The 23281-nt window shown below is 42.9% G+C and overlaps 7 protein-coding genes across 7 annotated transcripts; 2 read left to right on the plus strand and 5 right to left on the minus strand.

The window, feature by feature from the left end:
* Positions 1–477: 477 nt before the first annotated feature.
* Bfra_003308 (putative aliphatic nitrilase protein) lies at positions 478–1558 on the plus strand (the record flags this gene model as incomplete). The annotated part of the gene is made up of 3 exons (XM_037333718.1): positions 478–662; positions 722–1164; positions 1218–1558. 3 exons carry the CDS (start codon positions 478–480, stop codon positions 1556–1558), a joined length of 969 nt encoding a protein of 322 aa, XP_037193805.1.
* Positions 1559–4204: 2646 nt separating this feature from the next.
* Bfra_003309 (uncharacterized protein) lies at positions 4205–5638 on the plus strand (the record flags this gene model as incomplete). Its single annotated transcript, XM_037333719.1, has 1 exon — positions 4205–5638. The coding sequence occupies one exon, from the start codon at positions 4205–4207 to the stop codon at positions 5636–5638; it is 1434 nt and encodes a 477-aa protein (XP_037193806.1).
* A 165-nt stretch (positions 5639–5803) lies between these two features.
* On the minus strand, positions 5804–7610 carry Bfra_003310 (uncharacterized protein; the record flags this gene model as incomplete). Its single annotated transcript, XM_037333720.1, has 4 exons — positions 5804–5968; positions 6030–6821; positions 6872–7211; positions 7339–7610. The coding sequence occupies 4 exons, from the start codon at positions 7608–7610 to the stop codon at positions 5804–5806; spliced, it is 1569 nt and encodes a 522-aa protein (XP_037193807.1).
* A 1008-nt stretch (positions 7611–8618) lies between these two features.
* Bfra_003311 (putative exportin-1 protein) lies at positions 8619–12371 on the minus strand (the record flags this gene model as incomplete). The annotated part of the gene is made up of 9 exons (XM_037333721.1): positions 8619–8859; positions 8910–9475; positions 9583–9812; positions 9866–11108; positions 11165–11877; positions 11933–12004; positions 12060–12132; positions 12204–12233; positions 12306–12371. The coding sequence occupies 9 exons, from the start codon at positions 12369–12371 to the stop codon at positions 8619–8621; spliced, it is 3234 nt and encodes a 1077-aa protein (XP_037193808.1).
* A 2898-nt stretch (positions 12372–15269) lies between these two features.
* Bfra_003312 (putative alanine-glyoxylate aminotransferase 1 protein) lies at positions 15270–16564 on the minus strand (the record flags this gene model as incomplete). The annotated part of the gene is made up of 3 exons (XM_037333722.1): positions 15270–15712; positions 15767–16392; positions 16476–16564. The coding sequence occupies 3 exons, from the start codon at positions 16562–16564 to the stop codon at positions 15270–15272; spliced, it is 1158 nt and encodes a 385-aa protein (XP_037193809.1).
* A 986-nt stretch (positions 16565–17550) lies between these two features.
* Bfra_003313 (putative peptide alpha-n-acetyltransferase protein) lies at positions 17551–18624 on the minus strand (the record flags this gene model as incomplete). The annotated part of the gene is made up of 2 exons (XM_037333723.1): positions 17551–17984; positions 18159–18624. 2 exons carry the CDS (start codon positions 18622–18624, stop codon positions 17551–17553), a joined length of 900 nt encoding a protein of 299 aa, XP_037193810.1.
* A 1306-nt stretch (positions 18625–19930) lies between these two features.
* Positions 19931–21073, minus strand: Bfra_003314 (putative endopolygalacturonase 1 protein; the record flags this gene model as incomplete). The annotated part of the gene is made up of 1 exon (XM_037333724.1): positions 19931–21073. The coding sequence occupies one exon, from the start codon at positions 21071–21073 to the stop codon at positions 19931–19933; it is 1143 nt and encodes a 380-aa protein (XP_037193811.1).
* Between the last annotated feature and the right edge of the window lie 2208 nt (positions 21074–23281).

Here is a 23281-nt window from a genome sequence, read left to right on the forward strand (position 1 = left end):
TGAAGAATAGATGTGGTGATTTGCTCACTGAGGAAGCTGTTTTGATTTTCTTCCAACTATGAAGATAATGAAAAGAAATGGATACACGTTTCTAGAGCAAACCATTGCGGCTTCTTATATCTTAAATACATTTCAGTCTATCTAAACTTTTGGTATCTAATACATGCCATTAATTTCATCTTATCAAGTGGCTTGATTGATGTGATCTTAGTCTTATCAGACAATCAGGCGGCTCAAACATGCCGCCGCGATAGCTTCATGGCATGGAATTATCCGAGGTTCAGCCGATCTACAACTAATCATCCAACTCTTCAGAGTCACCAATAAGTAACCATGAGGTAATATTTCTATATCTTTTACCACTCAGCGTTTGCTCCCGAGAAAGATAAATAGCCAACTATTCATCTTTCCTGAAAAGTTTCATATTCACAGAAATAACACAACTTTGCGGGATAATCCAGCTACAATTCAGTAACAATGACCCAAGCACCGGTACCACCCAGATATGTACGAGTCGCAGTGACACAGTTTGAGCCTATTTGGCTCGACTTGCAAAAGACAGTCGATAAAACATGTCTTCTTATCAAAGAGGCATCTGTGAATGGAGCACAGCTGGTCTCCTTCCCAGAATGCTGGATCCCAGGGTACCCATCATGGATATGGTAGCAATTCCTTCAGTCTTAGATTCTAAGTTCTCACTAACGATGAATACTTCTTCAAGGACTCGCAGTATTGATTTTGATCTCTCCATTGTCTACATCAAGAACTCATTACGCATCGATTCACCCGAAATGGGTCGCATATGTGCAGCAGCGAAAGAAGGCAATATAGCAGTCGTGTTAGGTTTTAGCGAGAATTGGAATCACTCTCTTTACATTTCTCAAGCAATTATTGATCACGAAGGCATCATACAAGTGAAACGTCGAAAGCTCAAGGCTACACACATGGAGAGAACTGTATTTGGCGAGGCATCTAGCTCATCGTTGACAAACGTAGTTGAGCTGCCCAGCATTGGTCGAGTAGGAACTCTAGCCTGCTGGGAACATGCACTTCCTCTACTCAAATATCACAGCTATAGCCAGCGCGAAAGTATTCACGTCTCCCAGTGGCCGCCAATATGGGAACATAGTGGAGGACCAGATCTTTGGTCCATGTCCAGAGATGGTATGTTTTTACATTCCTGTTTGGAGATGATTAAGCTAATATAGTGTCTTAAGGAAGCCGGGCACTTTCACAGGCTTATGCCATAGAATCACAATCATTCGTCTTACACACTACAGCAGTGCTAAGTCGGGACGGAATCGATAGAATGAATACTAGTAATGGTCTCGTTATGAACGTGCCGGGCGGAGGTACTTCTGCAATTTTCGGTCCTGATGGACGAAAATTGTCTGAGGATTTGCCAGATACAGTTGAAAGTTTCTTATATGCAGATCTCGATCTGGATGAAATTCTCAAATCGAGGAGTTTCTTGGATGTTTGTGGTCATTATAGTCGACCTGATTTGCTGACTATGAGTGTTAACGATATGGAGAGAGTTTTGGCGGACAATGCGTAGAATTTGTTGATAGAAAATGTATAATACTTCATTTCTTTTCTCTTCTAAGCTGTCTCGGAAGAAAACATAAGTGCCTTGATATAAACTTCGGTATACCCAATTTCACAACTTCAAATTCGCACTATTGTCTCAATCGACAAGAAACATGCCGCCTCGTACAAGTTTTTTAATCACGAAGTCAATTTATCAGCTACTGGCAGCCGCGGACAGGTCTTTCGTGCATCGTGTTATTTTGAGGAACTATTATCGATTCACTAGTTATTTTCATTTATCACAAGAATTGAAAATCTGTATCAGTAACTCTTCTAATCACTTATGATGCGATTGATTCTGTAACTGAACAGGATTTGTCACTACAATCCCAATCGTCCTTCAATCATGATAGAATCCGAGCTCCTGAATAATCCATCTAGAATCTTTCTCAATCCAACTCTACATTTGGAGTCAAGAAGCCTGCCAATACGATACCTCAGAAATAGAGCAGTTAGTTTCTAGATTTCAATCCATTGCCGATCTAAAGGGTGGGGTTTGCAGTATTCGCACTTGTTCTCCGTTATCCAGGCGGCTCCAACTTGCCGCCTCCAAAGGCTAACTTTAAGCGAAAAGGGGATGTTTGAGTGTGCATGATCTACGAATATCAAACTAAGCTAATGAAGTGCCCGTAAGTTTATGGAGATGAGATAGGAGTCATAAATGCTGCTAATGATTAAGATTACAATCTATAGATGTACGAAGGGTATTTCCAGAGGTTTAATATTTAACCTGAGTGTACATATTGGAACCCAAAGGATCATTGAACAAGCCATCAAATGATAAATTGGATTACATTCATCTCAATTAATTTAGCAAGGACTAGTCAAAATTCATTTCAACTTTTAGATTGAACATTATATGCTTATATGTCCACTCCCGTATCAACGTGGAAGTACTTTCATCCCGAATAATTATGCATTGATTCCTCAATCCAGCATAGAATGCTCTCGTCTAGTAGCGCCGAGAGGGAATTTTTTATCCGCAATGTTTAGATTGGATTTCACCTGAACTCATTTAATGCTCGAGTCTAGTTTTAAGGTTTGAAGGAAGTATTATCGCTTACAACATTAAGAGTTAGTCACTCACTCTGCTTTCATCCTCGCTAAGACATTTAATCATCTCGTCTGACATCTATGAATAGCATTGTCTACATCCGACTTGGAAATTGAACTGTCTAATCTGATCTCTCAGACTATGCCCATTCATATCATCTCGCGGGTCTTGGAAATTTTGAGCTTTTTCATGAGGATTTCATAGTGCTCCGTGAATATGATAAGCCATTTAGGATAGTCCATTATGCATACAGGCCTCAAAAGCCAAAACCACTATACACAGCAGCCAAAAGCTCATTTTTGGGTCATCCGACGTATATCTTTTATTCATTTAGACCGAATAAAGCTTTTGTTACTCGTGTCTGGAACTTTTCGGTGTATTTTGGTGTTCTTAAAGCCCAGTGCCATAGACCTCATTAGGCCTCAAGCACTAAAATTCCAGTTCTCGTAGACTTTCTATGCACGTTTTGATTCATTTGGGCTCATTCGAGATTAGAAGTGAATTGTTTAGTGACTCAAAATCCCTAATGATTCGAAAAACACCTTGAAGTTGCTTATATATCACCCTGATTCAGTGAATGGGAGCCCCCAATGACTCGGAAAGTGGCCTGTACTCGCCTATGAATAGCACCTATTCAACTATATCAGTGAACGTACCGCATTTTGAGATCATTTCGACTAAGAATATCCCAAAATGGCTATTTATAGCCTTAAGTCACTCATATATATTGATATAAGTATGAAAATACCTTATTTTGAGGTGCTGTTACTCGAAATATCAACAAAACTATCAGTCATTGCCCGAAATCACACACATTTTGTATTTTAGGTATGAATGTGTTCTATTTCGAGGGGGTTTTGACTCGAAAATGTACAAAATGCCACTGATATAGTCGTAGATAGATGATTATACGCCGTCTCGAAGTATTTTTTCACTCGAAATACCAATCAAGTGACACAGGAATACCTTGAATGACACAACATGAGAAATTTCTTATGAATTTTTATGACTTCGAGGCAACTTTGACTCGAATAAAATGGTTCTTAGCTACCATTTCCAGTCCCCAATTGTGCTCAAATAGGACTGCTTCCCCCTCTTCGGTACCTTTTTATTTCCCCTATACATCTGGCAGCAAAATATCTACCACACTTCACAAGTAGACATCACAACCTTTATACGAGAGAACATCGCACTTTGGTTGCCCGCTCCACACGAGACACGACTGATTCCATACTGCTCATCCATATACCGAGAGGTTCGCCTTTGCTAAATAACCCCTCTTTGCTTCTCCTTGCACACGCTTCAGTGCTATTTTTCTCTCCGGTCAAGGTCACAAATTCGCGAACTACATTTCTATTGGCCAAAATAGCTTCCGTGAGTTCTTCGCATAATTTGTGAGTTTAGCAGCTCATTGATGACAGTATCTTAACCTTCAAGGCTCTGGGTATATTACACTAGAATCGGATCAATAATTACACTTTCAAGGTATTCTGCACATGTAAGATAAATCATGTCTTAGCTCCAATCAATCCATGATTATGGCTTATCAAGATCATTAGTATGTCTAAGAACTACCTTCGGCCTGATACAGAAGAGAAAGGTGACCCATCCACAAGTTCTGGTAGTAGAAGTCGCCAAGCATCCTCAAGGCACCAAGCATCCTCAAGGCACCGCTCATCTCGCGATTCTGGCCATCGATCAAGTCACCACCATGGAAGTGGTCGTACAACCGCATCCCCGGCGCACCTCAGTTCGGGAGTGGATCAAGGGGAACGCTCGGGCTCATCAGTACAGTCCTCATCTAGTCAAGCATCCGGCACTAGATATGCTCAAGGATATGGAAGGGGAGCTTTAGCTCAGGTCATGACATCAATGTCATTGAGCCAAACCGAGATTACTCAACCTGCTCCTCCAGAAACCTGTGACTATCGCGTCCCCAACCATCCTTGCCCAAATCGCTGGACCAAGCACTGGCAGCAACAGTGGAAGTTTCGCTGTGATTCGCATCCTGCTGACAAATTTCCTCAAAAGGGCATGTTCTGCCATAGAGTCAAAGTTCCAGAGGAAAAAGATGCTTATGGTAGGATTATACGACCAGAGCGGCTTTGCGGAGACCCCGTGATCACCAAAGAGATGTTCCTTAACGAAAACTTCATTTGTAGAGAGTGTGAACCCTCCGTCAAAACTCTTGTTTGCACATTCTGGATAAGCTCGGAGGGGCGTATATGCGGATTCAAGGAAGAAGTAGTAGGTGACAGGGATGATGATGAAGACTCACGCTATCGATGTGTTCGTCATACGGGACTCACACCTGAAATTATGCAACACGTACACGATCACGCCCAGAAGCGAATGATTGCTGGCCGACCGCCGTTCGCAGACGTGCAATCATTTGAACAATTGCCAGCTGAGGGAGGAATTCTAGATGATCGTATGCCACTAGCAAGAGGGGGGGAGAACTATCCACGCGACATGGGCCAGGGAAGGGTTGCACCGCCTGCTAGAAGACATATGGGAAGAGGCGGGATGCCTGTAGCGGATAGATATGATTATTGGGAACCAACAAACCGCGCAGGCACACCTCAGCCTGGAGGTTATGGTCAAATGGAGCCAGAGCCAGCTTCAGCCCCATCATCGGGCTACGGTTACTCAGAATCAACTAGTTCAGAGCCATCCTATCAACAACAGGCTTATCATCAAACAGCTTATCAACAACAAACTTACCAAGAACCGGCATACTCAGAATCACAACAAACCTTCTCAAATCAGCCAGTGACTAGTTATGAAGCCCAGGAGCCTCAGATCGTTACGGCGCCACCAAGAAGCGAGATAGACTATGATATGAGAGCGGGTGAAACATCTGACACTTTGACACAGCGAGCCAGAATGGAGCAAAGAGCAGCCGAGGAAAACATGAGAAGAGCCAGTAGAAGCTTTGCTGCCCTTGATAATCTCTTTGAGCGAGAAACCAAAAAGAGAAGAAAGCGCCGTTAGAGCCCTCGCATGTAAATATCATTAGTCCGTTGCTTTACAAATAAAAAGAAATCGTTGTTTTTTATCTCCATTATCCTCCTTTGAGTGACACACTCCAGCATATCCGTCACCCTCAGAAATTACCCCCTTCCTTTGAAACTTTAGACTCGTCTTCTAACCCCCCTTTCAAACCCCATACTTCTCAGTCAACCCACCGACCGGAATCTTCACCTTAAACACCAATGCCTGATTATCAAGATCATACCCACTCCCATCACTATACGCGAACTTGCCTCCCTCCAAATACCCATCTTGCGTGATAAAATCGTTATCACTCAGACTAAAAATATACTACATCAATCCTTCATTAGCAAATCTTCTTATCTCCATTTCCCCAAGGAACAAAACTTACCCATTCCCCATCCGCGCCCTCCTTCCCATCAACAGGAACCACAGCAATACTCTCCCACTTCTCGTTCAACAATCCTTTATCCGTCGTTCCCCCATTATGTACTCCAAACCTCTTCAACTCATCATTATCATTAACATCCAACCACGCGCAGTATGTCGCCGTTGTAATTCCGCTCTCTAGAACCCCCGTCGAGCTCGCAATCGCACAACTAGCACAATCGTATTTCATCCCTTTGACGTTCGTCGCATTGCTAATATCAAAAACATCTATCTGTCTATAAATACTCTCCGTGCTATCTTGTCCGTTTCCTGACCCCGAATCTCTAGCCAGAACCAAAAATTGTCCATTAGGCAAGGCATGAATTTCAGACTGCGCAGCTACTTTTGGGTTTTTACTAGCTTTAGCCGTTGGATCTGTCCATAGAGGAAGAGAGACCACATATTCACTCAAATATAATGGGTTTCCTGGGTCTGAGATATCGTATGAGAGAAATCGACTATAGCGTTCTGTTTGAGAATTCAGACCGCCTTCTTGATTATTTGCTGCTTGAAGAAGTGTGTAGAGAGTTTTTCCATCGGCAGAAATACTGAGACCTTCGAATCCATGATTATTATCTCTACCAGTAGGATTATCGGCAGGTGAGACGTCATCGCCAGAACCTTGGTCGGGATAGTAGTAGGGAGAGTCGGCAGAGAAAGATTCGCTGTCATTACGCATGGGGATAAAGGCATCTGGTGGTCGTATGGCGGATGTCATTGTGCCGGTAGAGTTAAAGTGGTAAATATAGGGACCCTAGTGGATAGTTAGACAAGGTGGAACATTAGGAGATCGGGAAAACATACATATTCATCACTGACCCACCACCCTCCAGCTCCATCCAACACCAATCCCTCAGCATCAACCGATACCCTCCTCCCTCCCGTGCCGTTTCCTCCGAATCCATCACCCGTATACGTCGCCACGGGCAAATCAGGGAACCCCGCATAACTCAAATGACCCGATCCATCCGCGTCCAGCCCTGTCGTTGGCGTCCCATCCGGTCCAGAAAACAGAACCGTGTCGTTATATTTAAACCACAAATTATTCCCCGAAGGACTTTCCACTGTCGCATTAGCCGCTGGAGTGAAAATTATGTCGAATTTATGAACACGGGTCTGAAAGTTTAGGGTGCCTTCTGTATTCCTATTATGTCCATCAGTACGTTCAATCTACTTCTTTCACCAAAATTCTCGAGCAACTTAGTCGTCACTTGAGGACTGATAGATAAGTGGTAGATTGGGGGTGGAAAGGGAATTGAAATGCAACAAACCATCCCCTATCCGGCAAGGCCCACAAAACCCCCGTGTAACTGCCATTCTCTAACTTCTCCCAACTCTTTGTATCGATCGCGATCGCACTCCCGATCCCACCAATTGTGTCCCCAAATTTATCACGTGCAGTACCTGGAATATATCCATAGCCTCCTAGTGCCTGATACGTATATGTGTTTCCATTACATGTAGTTTGATTAACGTATGAATTACTTTGAGCTGCTGCCAGCCCAAAGAGAGGGGCCACTGTGAGGAACTTTCTTAAAGACATCACTAGAAAATCTCATCAATAGTACCAATGCTAACAAGAAAAGAAGTAAAGGTACACAGGAACATTGTAAAGATCGCGGGATGGCATGGAGAACATATATTCCTTGCTCCGGGTGAAGCGGGTGCCGATATACACGAAATATATTGGCGATCAAAGGATCCGTATTGCCACCGGAAGACTGACCAATGAATGATGCAACGTGCCTGAAGTTGAAGATGCGGAAGCTTCCTAGCTTTCTTACCCCAGGTACAATTTTCCAGATGGTTGCACTGAAGGATGAACTAATGACGAAGATTATGCAAGAAGGGAAGGTCACCATGACTTGTGGTTAAATACACGCACGTTGTAGTGTTGAGAGTCTTGATTGGTCAGCTCACTCTGACTGGGATATTCGGCATGGAGTAACCTGTGCAATGCATGTCAGTATGAAAAGTATCTACCTACCAAGTACTTTATGAAGAATTGTCACATTGAAGAATTCATAATTCCTTGATGCCATATTTATTGTGATATCTGAAAATGCTTCTGCATTTCTTTCATATGTCGTATCTCATTCCCATTTCATTTCGCCCAATGCCTCAAAAATTGCTCAAACTTCCTCCACCAACTGACACATGCACAATGTGCCTCCTAAATTCAAAGGTATCGAGAAATGAAAAATTGCTTCGCAAATGCCTATTGTGTATCGCCTCACGATGTTCATCGGAGGATTGAATCTAAACAGAAAATTACTTTTTTAGATAACAATATCATTCTGGTCCTTCGTAGTAACTCCACGTAGGTAGCGACATTGCTCCTAAGTATGTGATATCATTGGGCGAAAAAGTAAAAGAAAAAATCATTATCCAGATCGGACACCAGTTTGTCCTGCTAGATGTGTATGGAAGTTGTTTAGAGATCATAAACATCCCAACCATCAAGTTTATTGGCATTGTAGTTGATTCGGCGTTTTTGATCTGAGGGTGGGTTTTCCGGTCGTGCAGAGTCGATCCGTAGCTCCTCATCAAGTCACAACTCATCTTCATCGTCAAGTTCTGCAGGCTTAATGAGTCCTCCGACCTTGGATAGACGCTCGCGCTCTGCGGCCTTAGCGTCTCTTTCAGCCGTCTCTTTTTCTTCAGCGTAAAGCTCGGTATTGTCTCCAGCGAACTCCTTCAACGAGATTAAGAAATCCCGTAAGTTAAGTCTGAATCGATCTGCAGAATGATTTAGAGTGAAGAGTCCCTCAACAAAGGCTTGAATTTGAGGTCTAAAATGGATTAGTAAGATATACTGATAGAAAAAAGGGCGACGACTTACGCTTGAAGGTTAGGGAAGGCATTCTGCAACAAACTAGCCACAAAGTTTGTAAGGAAGTCTTTGTTACTCGTGTTTGGTGGTGCTTGATCCTGAACATAGATAGGCATTTGAATCTTTGGCGCGGTACCGTCAGCTGGGTGAACGAAGTAGAACATTCTTGCCAACAAAGTTGCTTGTGACTTGAATCCAGCTTTGTGATCGGTATCGGTGAGTACAAAGAAGACATCCTGGAGAATCGGAACGAAGAATTGCTGGAAGAAAGCACTTGAAGTGGCGGGGTCGGTTTCTGCAATATTGGTGATCAACTCCAAGCACATGTTGAGGCCGGCATGTTCAACCTCTCTATTGTCGTGCTTACTAGCCCACATGCAAGAATCGATGACAAACTTGAATTGTCGGTTATCGAGTTTGAGGAGAGCTGGGAAGCAGTGAAGGTTGATTGCTCGGAGAAGGCTGAAAAATTCAACACGATGTTCTGGGAATTCCGAGAAATCCTTGTTGATCATTTCCAAAGTGCATTCGAACACGTTTGACATAATGTTTGGCACTTGATCTTCCATGAGGCCCTATATTAGATGTTAGTAAGTGCTGGATGTATCTCCAAGATAAGGAGGCCAGGATAAGAAAGGGTATGCACCACTGAATATTTCGAGCGATATGGGGTCCAACGTACAGAAAGTTTGGTTATGATAACAGACATGACCTTGAGAACTTCAGCATCACGTGCACCTGGAACATTGCGGTTGTAATCGATCAGGACTGCTTCAAGAAGGTTTGGAACAATGTTTGTTCGAACCATCTCAAGATCATCGGATTTCTCAACGAACGTTTCAATGAGCTTGAGAATCTCCTTTTTAATAGTTCTTAGACCTCGAACTCTAGGCATCTTGGTGGCAATTTCACCTATCAAAAATTAGTATTACGAATTGTAAAAGCGTTGTGAGAGAACCACTTACCCTCGCTTGCAACAGCTTCAGAAATCATCGTGCTGGTAGCCTTGTACATAGACAACATATCGAGGTAAATGCGTCCAATTTGAGGATAGAAGTAGCTTCCGATAGAGGAACAAGCAGACACGTTGGTCTTCATGACATTACCAATGACCTTAATGGTATCTGCGTCTTGAAGAATTTGAGGGTTAGTGTTTGCTTGGGCAATGATGGCATCCCAAGCAGCGTTTGGATATGACATCAATTCAGCAATGAGTCTTTCTTGCGAATTCTTTTGTGGTTGAGCTGCAATCATGTAACCACATGCCTCGTAGAAAGTGTGTACTTGCTGTGGAGATAGATCGCAAGTAATCTTGCGCATGGTTCTGACAATTTCCTCGATGAATGGTTCAGACTCGCCAGGTTGTAAAGCGACGAAATGACGCTTGCACTGTCTGGCAATCTTGATGAACGTATCACAAGCCATGTCCTGAACACCCTCGTGGGACTCGTGCATGAACTCGAATAACTTGTTGACGACGGTCTTCAAGAATTTCCAGTGAGCTTTCAAGAAACGTGGATATTGACCAACAATATACATGATGTTACTGGCAACCACGGCTTTGTTGTCCTTTCCTCGTTTCATTTCAGTCAACCCGAGCAGATCCTTGATGACAGTAACCAAGAAACGTTTCTCAGTCTCTTCGTTCATTGCAAGGGAGATGGAGCCGATAGCCCAGCACAATGTGTTACAGTTGGCCCATGACCATTCGGTACCATCGACTTGTCGAGATAGCTTCTCAGTCATGATGTTCTCGGTATCGACTACATCCAAATGGGTAAGATAAACCAAGCACTCTCTGGTTGTCTTGTACAACTGAATGGTGTCGCTCTCCTTGACGAATTCACGAACGATCTCACCCTCATCGTTCTCAACAATCAAAACTTCCTCTGGTCTGACCATTTTTTCAATCATAACCACTCGCAAATTCGAAAGTACTTCATTGTACTTGTGCTTTCTGAGAGGATAATTGGCGAGTAAACTTGGGTTGGGTGCACCAGGACTCGAAATACCGCCGACGCCCATTCCGACAAGAGGGTTGACATCTCCAATGGGTAGCGACTGCTGTTCATCGTACAGTTCTTGAACCAGTCTAGTCCAGTATTCTAAGCAAATCTTGAAGATCTCTCGGTCCTCGATTTGGGAAATTCGAATAAGGTAGAAGTGGCCATGTGTGAGGAAATCACGGTTCGGTAGATTCTCAATAAGCTATTGGAATAATTAGAATGCATCAAGGAAGACTGAACGAGTAACGGAAAACTTACAGTAAGATGGGAGGAGAAGAAGTTGCACAAGAAAAGGGCCAAATTCTGGATAAACTCTTGGTCCTTGGAGTTACTCGAATTGTAAGTACTCTTGAGGTCAAGAGTCAAAGGAATAATCTTGGAAATTGTGGTCAAAACTTCGGTGAACATTTGAACCAATTTCTCGTCGTAGTTGTTCCCGGTACCAGTTTGGAGTCCTCCAATCTCTGTCAAACACTTCAATGTTACATTTCTGAATTCGGGCATCTCCAAAAATCGTTCTCTAAGAGTGTCGATAACCGTCGTCTCGAAGATATAACCAAGCGGAATCCAGTTAAAGAATCGAAGAAGGGTTTCGAGGGTAGCCTTAATCAAACTTTCTTGAGTGGCGCTGTTCAAAACTTCGTTACAAAGTTGGAAGATGGACGAAAACTCTGCACACATCGTTGTCTTCAAGTTCTTTGTCTTTGCAGAGGTCATCTGGTCCGCCGAGTAATCGAAAACCTCCTCCGATAACAACCTCAAAATCGACATATTATTCTCGCATATCGATAAACTTGTGTGACAGGAGGATATGATCTCGTTGATGAAAGTAGGCCAGTTGTGAGGCCATTCTTGCTTCAAAATGGAAACGAGGACGAGGTTCAACTTGTTCAAGAGGACTCTTTGAGACCTCAGAGACTCTTCCGATCCGGAACATTGTATGATGAAACCAACGACGAAATTCCGGATACCTGGAACACGTCAGTGTGGCGTTCTTCATTAAGGACAGTAACAGAATCTATTTACCTTGGCACTGCTCTCTGGGCAGAACCTTCCACCTTGTCATGATAACATGATCTAGTACTTGCAAACCCAAATCTAATAATTTGTCAGCGAAACAGCATGTAGAGAGCGTTAAGGAACCTTGACCAACATTTGGCTTGCGGATATGTAGACTCTTGTAATATCTTATCGACTAATAACCACGCATCTGGATCCTCCTTGAACTATATAGTATATCAGTATCGATGGCGATATGGAACGAGAGAAAGATTTTCGGCGCATAAGGAAGTCGTACCTGGTTCATTGCAGCCTGAGCGGCTTTTTGCTACGGAACAAACGCGTCAGTAAAGATGTTCCGGTATGAACAGATTCATTTGGATATATAGTATATACTCACAGCCTCACCGCGACCTTCATAGAAAGTCTTGACGGTCGCGTCAAGCTCTTCAATGGTGACAGCCATCTTTGCAGCTTGATTTAGGTATAACACCCTATCCTGCTCTCAGTAGATAAGCAATATGCTTTGATATCCTTTTGTGCAGCTTGCGCTGTTACAAGAAACTTTATAAAAGAAGTTGATGGTATGTTTGAAGAAGTTGTTCGAAAATGTCAAGTTGAAGATTGTTGGACCCAGCCGCATGTTCAAAGTGCTTTCTGCCCCACTAAGAGGAGGGATTCTCTCAGCGGGCCTTGGATACCGATCGGTAAAGCATCAGGTCAGGTGATCACACCTAAATTATCTCTCTCGGAAGATTTATCCGTGAGTGAATTCCTCTGATGTGTTTTAATTCGAAGCTTCAAGGATATTCAATCAAATTCCATTCAATTCATGACCTTGTTTTGATACGATATACCGCTGTTCTTTCCTCTGTTAGGAACAGATTGATCCACTGTGGATTATGATTATTTTATAAGCAACTACAGCAGAGTCATGGGTGAGAAAATTGCATATACTCATCATGACCCTCGATTCTCTTTGCGTGGTGAGTGAGGGAGCCGTACAGAATCAATTCTCTGCCATTACCTCTATCTTTGGTGGTTAACCGTCTGTTTTTAGTTTACCCACTCTTCCATTCACCTGCATAAGCTAGCTCAGCATGATCCTCAGTTCTCTACATTGATGGCGCATGAGACGTTTACATCTACTCGATGTGCCCCTGGATCCTCTCCGTCCTGGGACTACATCTGTCATCATGCTCCTTGGCCTCTTTTCCTGAGGCTAAATATACCTCTTATTATGCCCATCTACTGTTTGTATCAATACTTCACCTCAAAATCTCTTATATACTCAGTAGTATATACTCGCGTACTCCTCATTCTCTTATACAGTACCAGTCATTTTCAAGGTCTATGTCATATATCTCATTTCACACACAGCTATTCATACCTGCATCATAACAACATTTATCAAATCAAGTGATTCAACATTGTGAATCCGATATCATATCTAGGCATGGATTACCAGATCTCCCAAGAAGCTTCTCCCCCAAACACATCCACCAATCGAAATTCGATACATCACATTCTTGCCTATAAGTACCGATATCTACCTATCTGTTGAATGCAGGATCTTGTGGAAAGCTAAGGCTTCCGTACACTCTTCCGTATTTCTTCTACCGAGTTGTGTCTAAATTTCCGAACCAATGAGTTTGCATTTGTTACATATGGATTTATTGTCCAATAGGGTGTCTGAGGCAAGATGAATTGCTTGTACGACCATGGAAGCCTGAAGCGCCTAACAGCCTTCTTTTTACAGTTGCTTTATCCTTCAGGTTGAATTTAGGAATAACCAGTACTACATCAATCGAATGTCAGTGCAGAGTATCAACGGCATTGCTTTATGAGCAGTGGACCACAGGAGATGAGAGAGATATGTCAATCACAAGCAAAACAAACTTGTATGCTTAGCAAACAACAAAAAATAGATAATGCAAGCATTATCAAAGGATAAGAAAGTCAAGACTGCAGCTCTAATAAGTCCATGGCTGTCGTAATCTCTTTCAACGAGATATGTACGTCCACACGACCAAAGGCTTATTAGAGTCTAATCCCCAGGTGAACGCAGACCCAACTGCCAAACAAAAAGCAGTATATCTACATGGCAATACACAGGTCTTTCAAGCTTACTAAAGGTAAATTTCCCAAGACTAATCTATACCTATGAGTCCCAAGACTAGATTAATCTATGCACATAAATAATATCAGGGGGATATATTCAAAAGCCTAGCTTCTTGAGGATATCTATCGACATCCATCAAGAACATACATGAATACAATCCCACCCCTCAATAAAATCAATCTGTACCAAAAAAAAAAAGCAATCTTCCACTTCAACAACCCAAATCCAACACCTGACTTCTTACGAATAAGAAACAGATAAAAGGTCTCTTACACACCAACACTTCTCTCTCAAGATTTTCCACTCACTTGCATATTCATATCTCCTTTACTCGCTTCTCATCTTCTGCCACTCATGCATCTGAAATTCATATATACTTACCTCCTTATGACTACACTTTCAATTCCACTACTATTCCACACATACATATGCAGTTCCTTAAAACCCAATATTATCTATTCTCCATCCTCTCTCTCCATCCTCCTCATCACCTTTCTCATCCCATCCCCTTCCCTCTCTCCATAGCCATACCCATCCATTCCAAACAAACACACAAACAAGCTCAAACAAACACCCACAATCCAACCCAATCCAACCTCACAACATCCTTCCACCCCACCAAAAAAAAAAGAAACAAAGAAACAAGAAAGGGATGCAGAATGAGATTAAATCAATACTCAATTTGTATAAATATATACCTACCTACCTATTCACCTATTCACCTATCTACCCACCAACACAACCAATAACATCTATGATAACACCTATCCATCCCACCAAAAAGTCAACACCACCCTTCCATTCCACATCTTCCCGCATCTTCTGTTTCTAGAACAGGCAATGCTGACCTATCTATCTATCTATCTATTTATTTAATCAATACCTACCTGAAACATCTATTCTCACCTTATTACCACATTCAAAGGTTCAAAGATTCATACGTATAAAGTTCCTTCGTTTGTTCATTCGTTTATATACCTGGTATTTATATGCATTCATCCATATTCATCCATTTTTATATAACCACCTAGACAATAATTTTTGACCTCTCCAACCTATCTGCATATTCCCATCCCCACCTAAGAGCGATTTTGAGTTCCCCTAAATGATTCCAAATGGTTCCATGATAATTTTCGAGCAATGCTGATCTCTGCCCATAATAATATAGAAAGTATACATCACTCCGTCCCATCCCATTCCTCAACACCGCTCTCGATTTTTGCATTCCTCCAAAGGACGCAACTAAGCCTTTTCATACCCTGCCTCCTTCAATCCAGTACCAAGTGCCTCAATAGCTTTCTCTACATCCCCTCTGCCCTCATCCATAACACTAACTCCCATATGTCCCACCCTAATATACTTTGTCGCAATCTCCTTATGCAAGCCTCCTGCAAAAATTACTCCCTTCTTCACCAAATTTGGCAGTAACTCCGGGGCTTTAACACCTTCTGGAAGATAAATAGCAGTCATGCCATTTGCCTGATCAGCAGGATTAGGTGCCAATTGTTTGAGCCCTAGATCCGCGACTGCCTTCTTGATCTTTTGTGATGTAGCTTTGTGTTTAGCAAAACGTTCAGAGAGAGGAACAGAGAGAATTTGGGTGAGAGAAGTGTGTAAAGCGTGGATTAATTGAGGAGATGGAGTGGCGAAGTAGGATGGCTTTTTAGCTTCGTAGTTTTGCATTACTGTTTTCCATTAGCATCCCACCGTGTACACCAAAATGCAAATGTGAAACTTACTGGGCAACCAATTCTTAAATGAAGCAAAATATGATCCTGGAGGAGTCTTCCTAGCCTTGAATGTCTCAATCGCTCTACCACTATAGTACGAGATTGAAAGACCAGCTGGACAACCAATCGCCTTCTGACTCGCCGTAATAACAGCATCCAAGCCCCAACCATCAAATTCAATCTCCTCACATCCTACACTACAAACGCCATCTACCACAACCAATGTCTCAGGAGAAACCCGACGAACAAGCTCACTCAATTTCTTCAACTCACTAAGAACTCCCGTCGAAGTATCCACATGAGTAACCGTAATCAGCTTATACTTCTTCTCCTTCAATGCCTTTTCAATCTCATCCAATTGGGGTCTTTCCCCAATCTTCGCCTTCAATTGTGTAGGTTTAACTCCATAAGTTTCAAAACAATCCGCGAACGAATCTGCAAAATAGCCAGTATGGAGAACCAATACCTCATCACCTGGTTCTGCCAAATTTGCAGCCACGAGATCCCATCCAAGAGTACCGGAACCGGAAATGACGAGGGGTTGGGAAGAGGAGTCGGTAGATTGGAAGAGCTTGCGGAGCATTGAGAGAGTTTCGCCGAATACTGCTACAAATGGGGCGCTGACGTGGCTTTCACTATTTTATTTGAGGGTTTGTCAGTGACATATTCTATTTCAAGACTTAGATCAATTCAGCAATGATGATAAGTAAATGCATACCTATAATGGCTCATAGACTGCAAGACTGCGTCATCAAACTCAATTGGGCCCGGAATGAGCAAAGTAGGGTGAGCTTGTTGAGTCGACATTTTGATGTTATTTTCTTGAACTTGTGTAGAATTACTGAAGCTTCTCGATGGTGTTGTGGATACCGGATTGGTAGAGTTGTCGAGTAAATGGGGATTTATCTGTCGTGCAATAGCAGACAGTCTAGCTTGAGGAGCCACGATTTGAGGAATGGCGGGGTAAAACACCCGTCTGAAAGCCAGCTTGGAAATGGTTTTGTTCCGTTATTATCCGATTGGACCAATGATTGAAGCTCTATTAGACAAGAATGAGTGTTCTTGGTAAGAAAATGCTTGAGTTTGGGTGCTGCAATCACTCGGAGTAATGGCAATGAGGAATGACCTTGGGATTTATTCACCAACAGAGGCGGTGATGACCGTCAATTGTTGCATAAATGCTAACAGTTCGTTTCATAACTTTCATAAACTTCACAAACTTCATAAAAACGCATACTATTTTACTCCGAGGTCGGGGGTTTCTTCGGGGACTTCCTACAGTAAACTATGCACCTGCCTACGAGCCTACCTACCTAGTACCTACCTACCTGATAGCTACTTATTGGCTCCATCAATGCCTTTAACCGCGTCTTCTCCCCTTTACAAATCCCCAGCAATTTTACTCCAGAATCTCAAAATATATATTACCATATACAATAAGAGAAGAGTATTCTATTCCACATAACTTTCCCCTTCCAATCCAAAAGTATCCATTGCTATCTATGCGCGCTGTGTAGCTTGTGATATATGGATTATACACGATGAACTCCTTCCAATGCTTTTCTTCTTTTCATCATACCATACCATACCACCATACCATACCATGCTATGCTAATCGTAACATTCATTCTCCCTTCCCAACCCATTTCATTCAGATCCTTTTCTGCCGCTGTACCACTTTCATTTACCACTTCTCTTCATACATAATTACGGTTGAGTGAAATTTCTCCAAACATATGTACCATACCCATATATACACTTCATTCCTTCAAATCATGCCTTCTCGATGATTTCTACTTCTTCCTCGTCTGAAAGACCTTCTTAACCTTCGTCCTAAGAGGTTTCGCCGGTTGAGCCGCATGTTTCACCGCCGCGATCTTCTTTGCCTCCTTAGTCGTTCTCTTCCCGATATCCCATCCCCAACCCCTCAGCGTCCTCACAACCTTCGGGGTCACCGCCGCCGTCAACGGCACTCTGATAAAAATAAACGATTTATGAATCGCGTAAGCGAGAGCCAGTTGAGTACCTAGACTAGCATCCCTTTTATTGCGCTCTTCTGCTTCTTCTACACCCCATCCTGCCATTTCTACTCCGTCGCCGAGCTTGTCGGATCCGGTAACATCGTGTGAGGCTTTTTGCATGGCGACACGCCATTCGTGGAAAGTGGTTTTGATGGATTCGGGGATTATGGATTTGATGGAGGAGGTTATTGTGTGTTCCCATTCACCTGTGATGGTGTGTTAGCCGGCTACTTGGATTGGGTTCTAGAAAATGTAAGACAGAGGATAAACCTCCGTTTGAACTATTCGTTCAAGGGATATAGAATCAAACTCCCGCGCATACGCAATTCCCAATATAACCATCCAACTCAATTCGCAAGAAAAAGAGACATCTCACTTACCAATTCTATCGGTTCCCAGCGTCCTGACCAACAAATAGCAAAATGGAAAATCAGCCGCAGATAAAAAGATATAAACTCCCACCACACTCCATCCATATTCTCTACTCAATTTCTTCATTCTCCCTGATAAACTAGTATCATCCCCCAAGTTCTCGGGCTTTGCTTCTCCATTCCTCCTCGTTCTTGAGTTGTGAAAGTATCTATTTGTTCTTGTGCGCAGACGTTGAATCAATGTCTCTGAAGACGGTCTCGGATTCGATGAGAATGTAAAATTTGTAGTCTGCGAACGAGATTTTGAGCGGAGAGAATTTATAGGAGTAGAGGTAGATGTGGTTATGGGTCGCTGTGGCAGCTTGCGCAGAATAGCTGATCTTGTAGATATCGTATTTTGAATCGTAGTTCGAGAAGCTATGATGAACTGGCGCATTCCACCAGCCTTCAGTCCTGATATTGTTGCGCGGAACATATTTGCGCTTTGGTGATTCCTCCTACCGCAATGAGAATCGGATGATATGTCTTGTTTTCCTTTACTCGCATGCAACTACCATCTAAATTCTGAACTTGCTTGCACTCAATCGCGTTCTTTCTTCCTCTTCGAATATCCTCGCAATCTCAAAATGAGGGGTCCCAACAACCGGATTCGTTTACTATGTCCGGAAAATACGTTCGCAAGTGCTGATTCCTGTATAATTGACTTCGTAATAAGCTGACGGCTCAATTAATAATCTCAGGCTCTCATCGCTTCTTTCAATTCAATAATTCATCGTAATGTTTCAATCAACGTGCGCCCTTAAAATCGTAGTTCATTCAATCGTCGACATATTCCACTAAAGTTTTGATGAGGGACTAGACAACCAAAATTTGAGACGGCAAATTCCTTCCACGTTTTTGACAAGGGAAGCTCCCGAATGAGTGCATGATGATGTAAAAGAATTACACGTTACGGTGTTCTGATAGAACTAGTTGTGCAATCAAGTGGCACAATTCTGTCTCTTATGAAATTTGTACATAATGGCTTACCCATTCGAAATTACCTAGTATACTCGTCCCGACATGTGTTGCTAGATGTCTTTCTATACTAACGGTTGCGAATACCTTTTACCTAGTCTCTCAAACCAATGAAGTAGTAGACACCGCGCCGACTCTCCGAAAATTCATGGTTGGTGGCCGGGAGATGTGAAGACAGAATGTCTAGATTGTTACATGCTAGGTAATTCAAGCATTCGAGCGCAGCGAGCCATGGGGGCTTGGGGCCTGCCCCATATCGTTCTCTAACGAGATGAACGGCAGTTGGCAATAGGGGAGTCGAAGTAGTAAGGAGAATGTGTTCATAGTACAATGCACATTGAAGCACTCCTACCCCCGCAATGTTAGCAAGCAACCACAAAGTCTCGATATTTTTATGATCTGATAGTCGAAGTGAGAAAACCGGGGTAAGTTGGACAATATTGAGTTTGAGTTCACGACCAAATGGTCTTTGTCCATCGAACAGAAGGGGAAGTTGGTCATAGAAGGTATTGTTTCAGTAGTATGAAACGAAAAAGGTATCACTGGGCATGGAAAGTTCACTGAAGAGCATGGTTGGAGACTAAAGTTTTGAAGGTAATCAAATCAATTCGATTACAATGGTTTAAACAGTCGATATGGACAATAGAAGCTATATTTACAAAGAACCCGAACACTGAGCGCAATCACCAACACCGTCCCCTACCCCCTTCTATATTGTTTGAACAAACCCTTTGCAGGGCTTATTCATCATGGTGTTAAGAAATTTAACACTTGACACCACTTGGGAGACCAGCGCACTTGGTGGAGGTCTTACCACCAGTAACGTTAACATCCCAAGTCCAGCCAGAGCACTTGGCGCAAAGAACGTAGACGTTGGTGGCACTGGAGGCGACGGTACCCTTGATGCCGGAGAGAGTGAGATCAGTGATGGGGACACCGGAGGTTGGTGTACCAGTTGGGGAACCGTTCTCGTAATCTTGCTCAATGACAACACCGTAGGATGTAATGCCAGAGAGGGTGATGTCCTTGTAGGTGATGCCGGAGACGGATCCAGTGGCACCGGAGACGGTCTTGATGCGGACACCGTTGGCAGAGTTCTTGACAGTGGAGGATTCAATGACGACATCGGAGACAACGTTGTCGTCACGTCCACCGACAGATCCGATGGAGAGACCGTGACCACCGGAACAGGTTCCACCGGTGAAGGTGATACCAGTACCGGAGTTGATAGCGAGACAGTCATCTTGGTTTTGAACGTTGGCACCGGAGATGGTGATATCGCTGGATGAACCAACATCGAAAGCATCAGTGTTGTGTCCGAGGGAGGTACCGGCAGAGTTGTCAATGTTGATGTTGGAGAGGGTAAGACCGGAAGCACTGTTGATGGAGAAGACTTGAACTGGGGAGTTCAAGATGTTGATACCAGAGATGCTGGATGTACCCTTCAAGGAGTGGGCGTAGAAGAACTTTGGCTTAGTCTTTCCACCGTTGGATCCCTCACCATCCCAGTACTTGGCTCCTTGACCATCAAGCTTGCTGCCAGAGGCACCAGTGACAGTAATGTCAGTTCCGGAGACAGAGAAGAGAGGACCGGACCATTCTTCGTAACCGAAGGTGGTGGTACCCTCGAAGATGACCTTGGTACCCGACTTGAGACCAGTCAAGTCAAGAGTAGTACCGGATGGGACAGAGAGGGCGCTGAGGACGATGGTGGCGCAGGAAGTCTTGGACTTGGAAGCGGCGGCGGCACCAGCGGATCCGGAGAAGGTACAGGCGGTACCACGGTTCTCGATAGCAGCGAGAGCATCAGCTGGGTTTGGAGCTGCGGTTGGTGCTGGTGCTGGAGCAGCAGCGACGATTGCGCTCAGCGCAAGGAGGCTCGAGGCCATGGAGAGAATTTGAACCATATTGGCTAGTAGTGTAAAAGAATGTAAATTTAAAGAGTGAATGTACTAGACAGTATGGAAAAGAATGTAAGTGATGATGAGATGAGGAATGAAAAGAGGGTGTTTGAAGCTTCCTTATATATGTAAATACATGATGATTGAAATTCGGAGAAGCATCAAAGAAGTGGAACCCGGTTGAATCCCGCCGTCGGCTGTTGATGCGAGATGTCAACAGCGGTAAACCTAACCCGCGGTGAGCCAAAGTATCTATCATGCTATGGTCCGCTTTTGGCTTTGCAATGTAAGATCAAGGTCCGCATTCTGATCACAGCAATCCTTGGAACATCATCAAACTTAAGCTTTCAAAAAAAGGAGAGATTGCCCGGTGGAGTACAAAATCTCACCACTTTCTTATTGAATGGCACATACAACAAGGGGGAACGAAAGGCTTAGAACATGAAACGAAGCAAAAGAAGCTTTGGACAAGCATAAGAAGCAATCTTGGCTAGACCTTCCTGTATATTAAAATATCACTCCGAAGTAATTTCGAAGTACCGTTACTCCATAATTACTTGTCAAGGTGATGAAATTGAGTCTCTTCTAGACTGCTGCCAGAATCCAACAGCTCAATTAGTGTCATTAACAAACAACTAACCCAAAAAGTGATGCGGCGAAGTTGTTGGATGTTTTGAGTTGATGAAATGTCAACAAACGACGGGATGCACTAGAAATTTGATGGAAGTTTGGAAGGATGTGATTGGTGTGGTTAAGAGCCCCTGAGATTCTAATTGGTGGTTTTGCGAGGTAGTGCCATTCAGTACGAAGTATCGTAGGGATTATGCTTTTGGAATTTGAGATCTGATTCTTGAAAAAAGTGGATCACCAGTTTGCATTACGGGAGATAAGATGACTACCCAGGTGGCTTTTCTCATCCCACAAATTTCTTCCGTCCAATGATTGAGATGAAAGTGGACGGGTGCATAAATTCACGTTTCATCATCACAGGGAATCATTCTCGATTTGCTGGTACGTCAGCCACACTTTCCATACTAATCATACTATTCGGACTTTGCTAACCATCTTCACTAAGATTAAGGTACGATCAGCCAACGGAAGCGCAACATTTTGAATTTAAAGGCCTGGTTGATGAGAAGTTAAGGTTAATTCTTAATTTTATACGGAAACACGTGAGCGATACGGTGGGAAGTCAACTAGGTGACTCGGGGTGACTAGGTTCAACATACATTGGAATTGTGATTGGAATGTCATTCATCGTGTCCGATACGGCCCACGGGTGATGTTCGATGAAATGTTAATTAATATGTATTTTATCTATACCAAAGTCTAAATCTTCCATGATATACAACCTAAAGGTCTAAAGCCTCCGTGACAATCTAACCCCTCCGTATTCTCAAATGATATCGCAATAGTAAACCTTGCCCCCATCTTCAAGACATCAGGGTCCCCGATGTTATTGACCTGTCATTGCAACTTTGTTCTGGTCTGGTCTGGTCTGTTCCGTTCTGTTCTGTTCTGTACGCTACACGTTGAAAGTCATGCAGAAACTGAAAGATGTATCTACTTAGTACAACAATTACGTTTCTCCGCGTCTACATGCAGTACCAAGACCTCCCCGTTGCTGCCGGCAGCCGAATATAGATTCTCAGCGTTGCTTGTTTACCGCCTCCAAGTGATCCCAATTCATATAAATCGACTTGGCTCCCCCATACCCCTATTGGCATTGCATAAGCTTTTGCCAAGTTGTTGCGAGCAACAAGAGATTGATCTATACATGCAAGAATACCCATTGTATACTATATTAAAACTCCGCAATAATCCGCACGTGTCCCGCAACGGCATTATAACATGATTGAACAAATCAGATTTGTAAATCATTTTGGATTTCGCAAGTTGCATCACACCCTATCGGCAAATAGATAGAAAGTGGTGCGAGAGTGGATTTGTTGGGGGAACATGGAACGAGTAGAAATTTCTTAGAAACTTGGTTCATCAATTTGCAGAAAATATTAAATTCATGCTCTTCTGAATACGATGTTCAATTTGTATAACGTGATTCATATACGAGTGGATCATATCACCAAGTGGATCACTTGAAAATGCACCAAAACTGGCCATTTTTAACATTCCTATTTTAATAACTAATCATTATTTTTGAAAAATAAAAAGATATAAAATAATAACAAAAAATTTATTTCTTAGAAATCTTAT

This window comes from Botrytis fragariae (assembly GCF_013461495.1).
Source record: "Botrytis fragariae strain BVB16 chromosome Unknown tig00000045, whole genome shotgun sequence".
NCBI lineage: Eukaryota > Fungi > Ascomycota > Leotiomycetes > Helotiales > Sclerotiniaceae > Botrytis > Botrytis fragariae.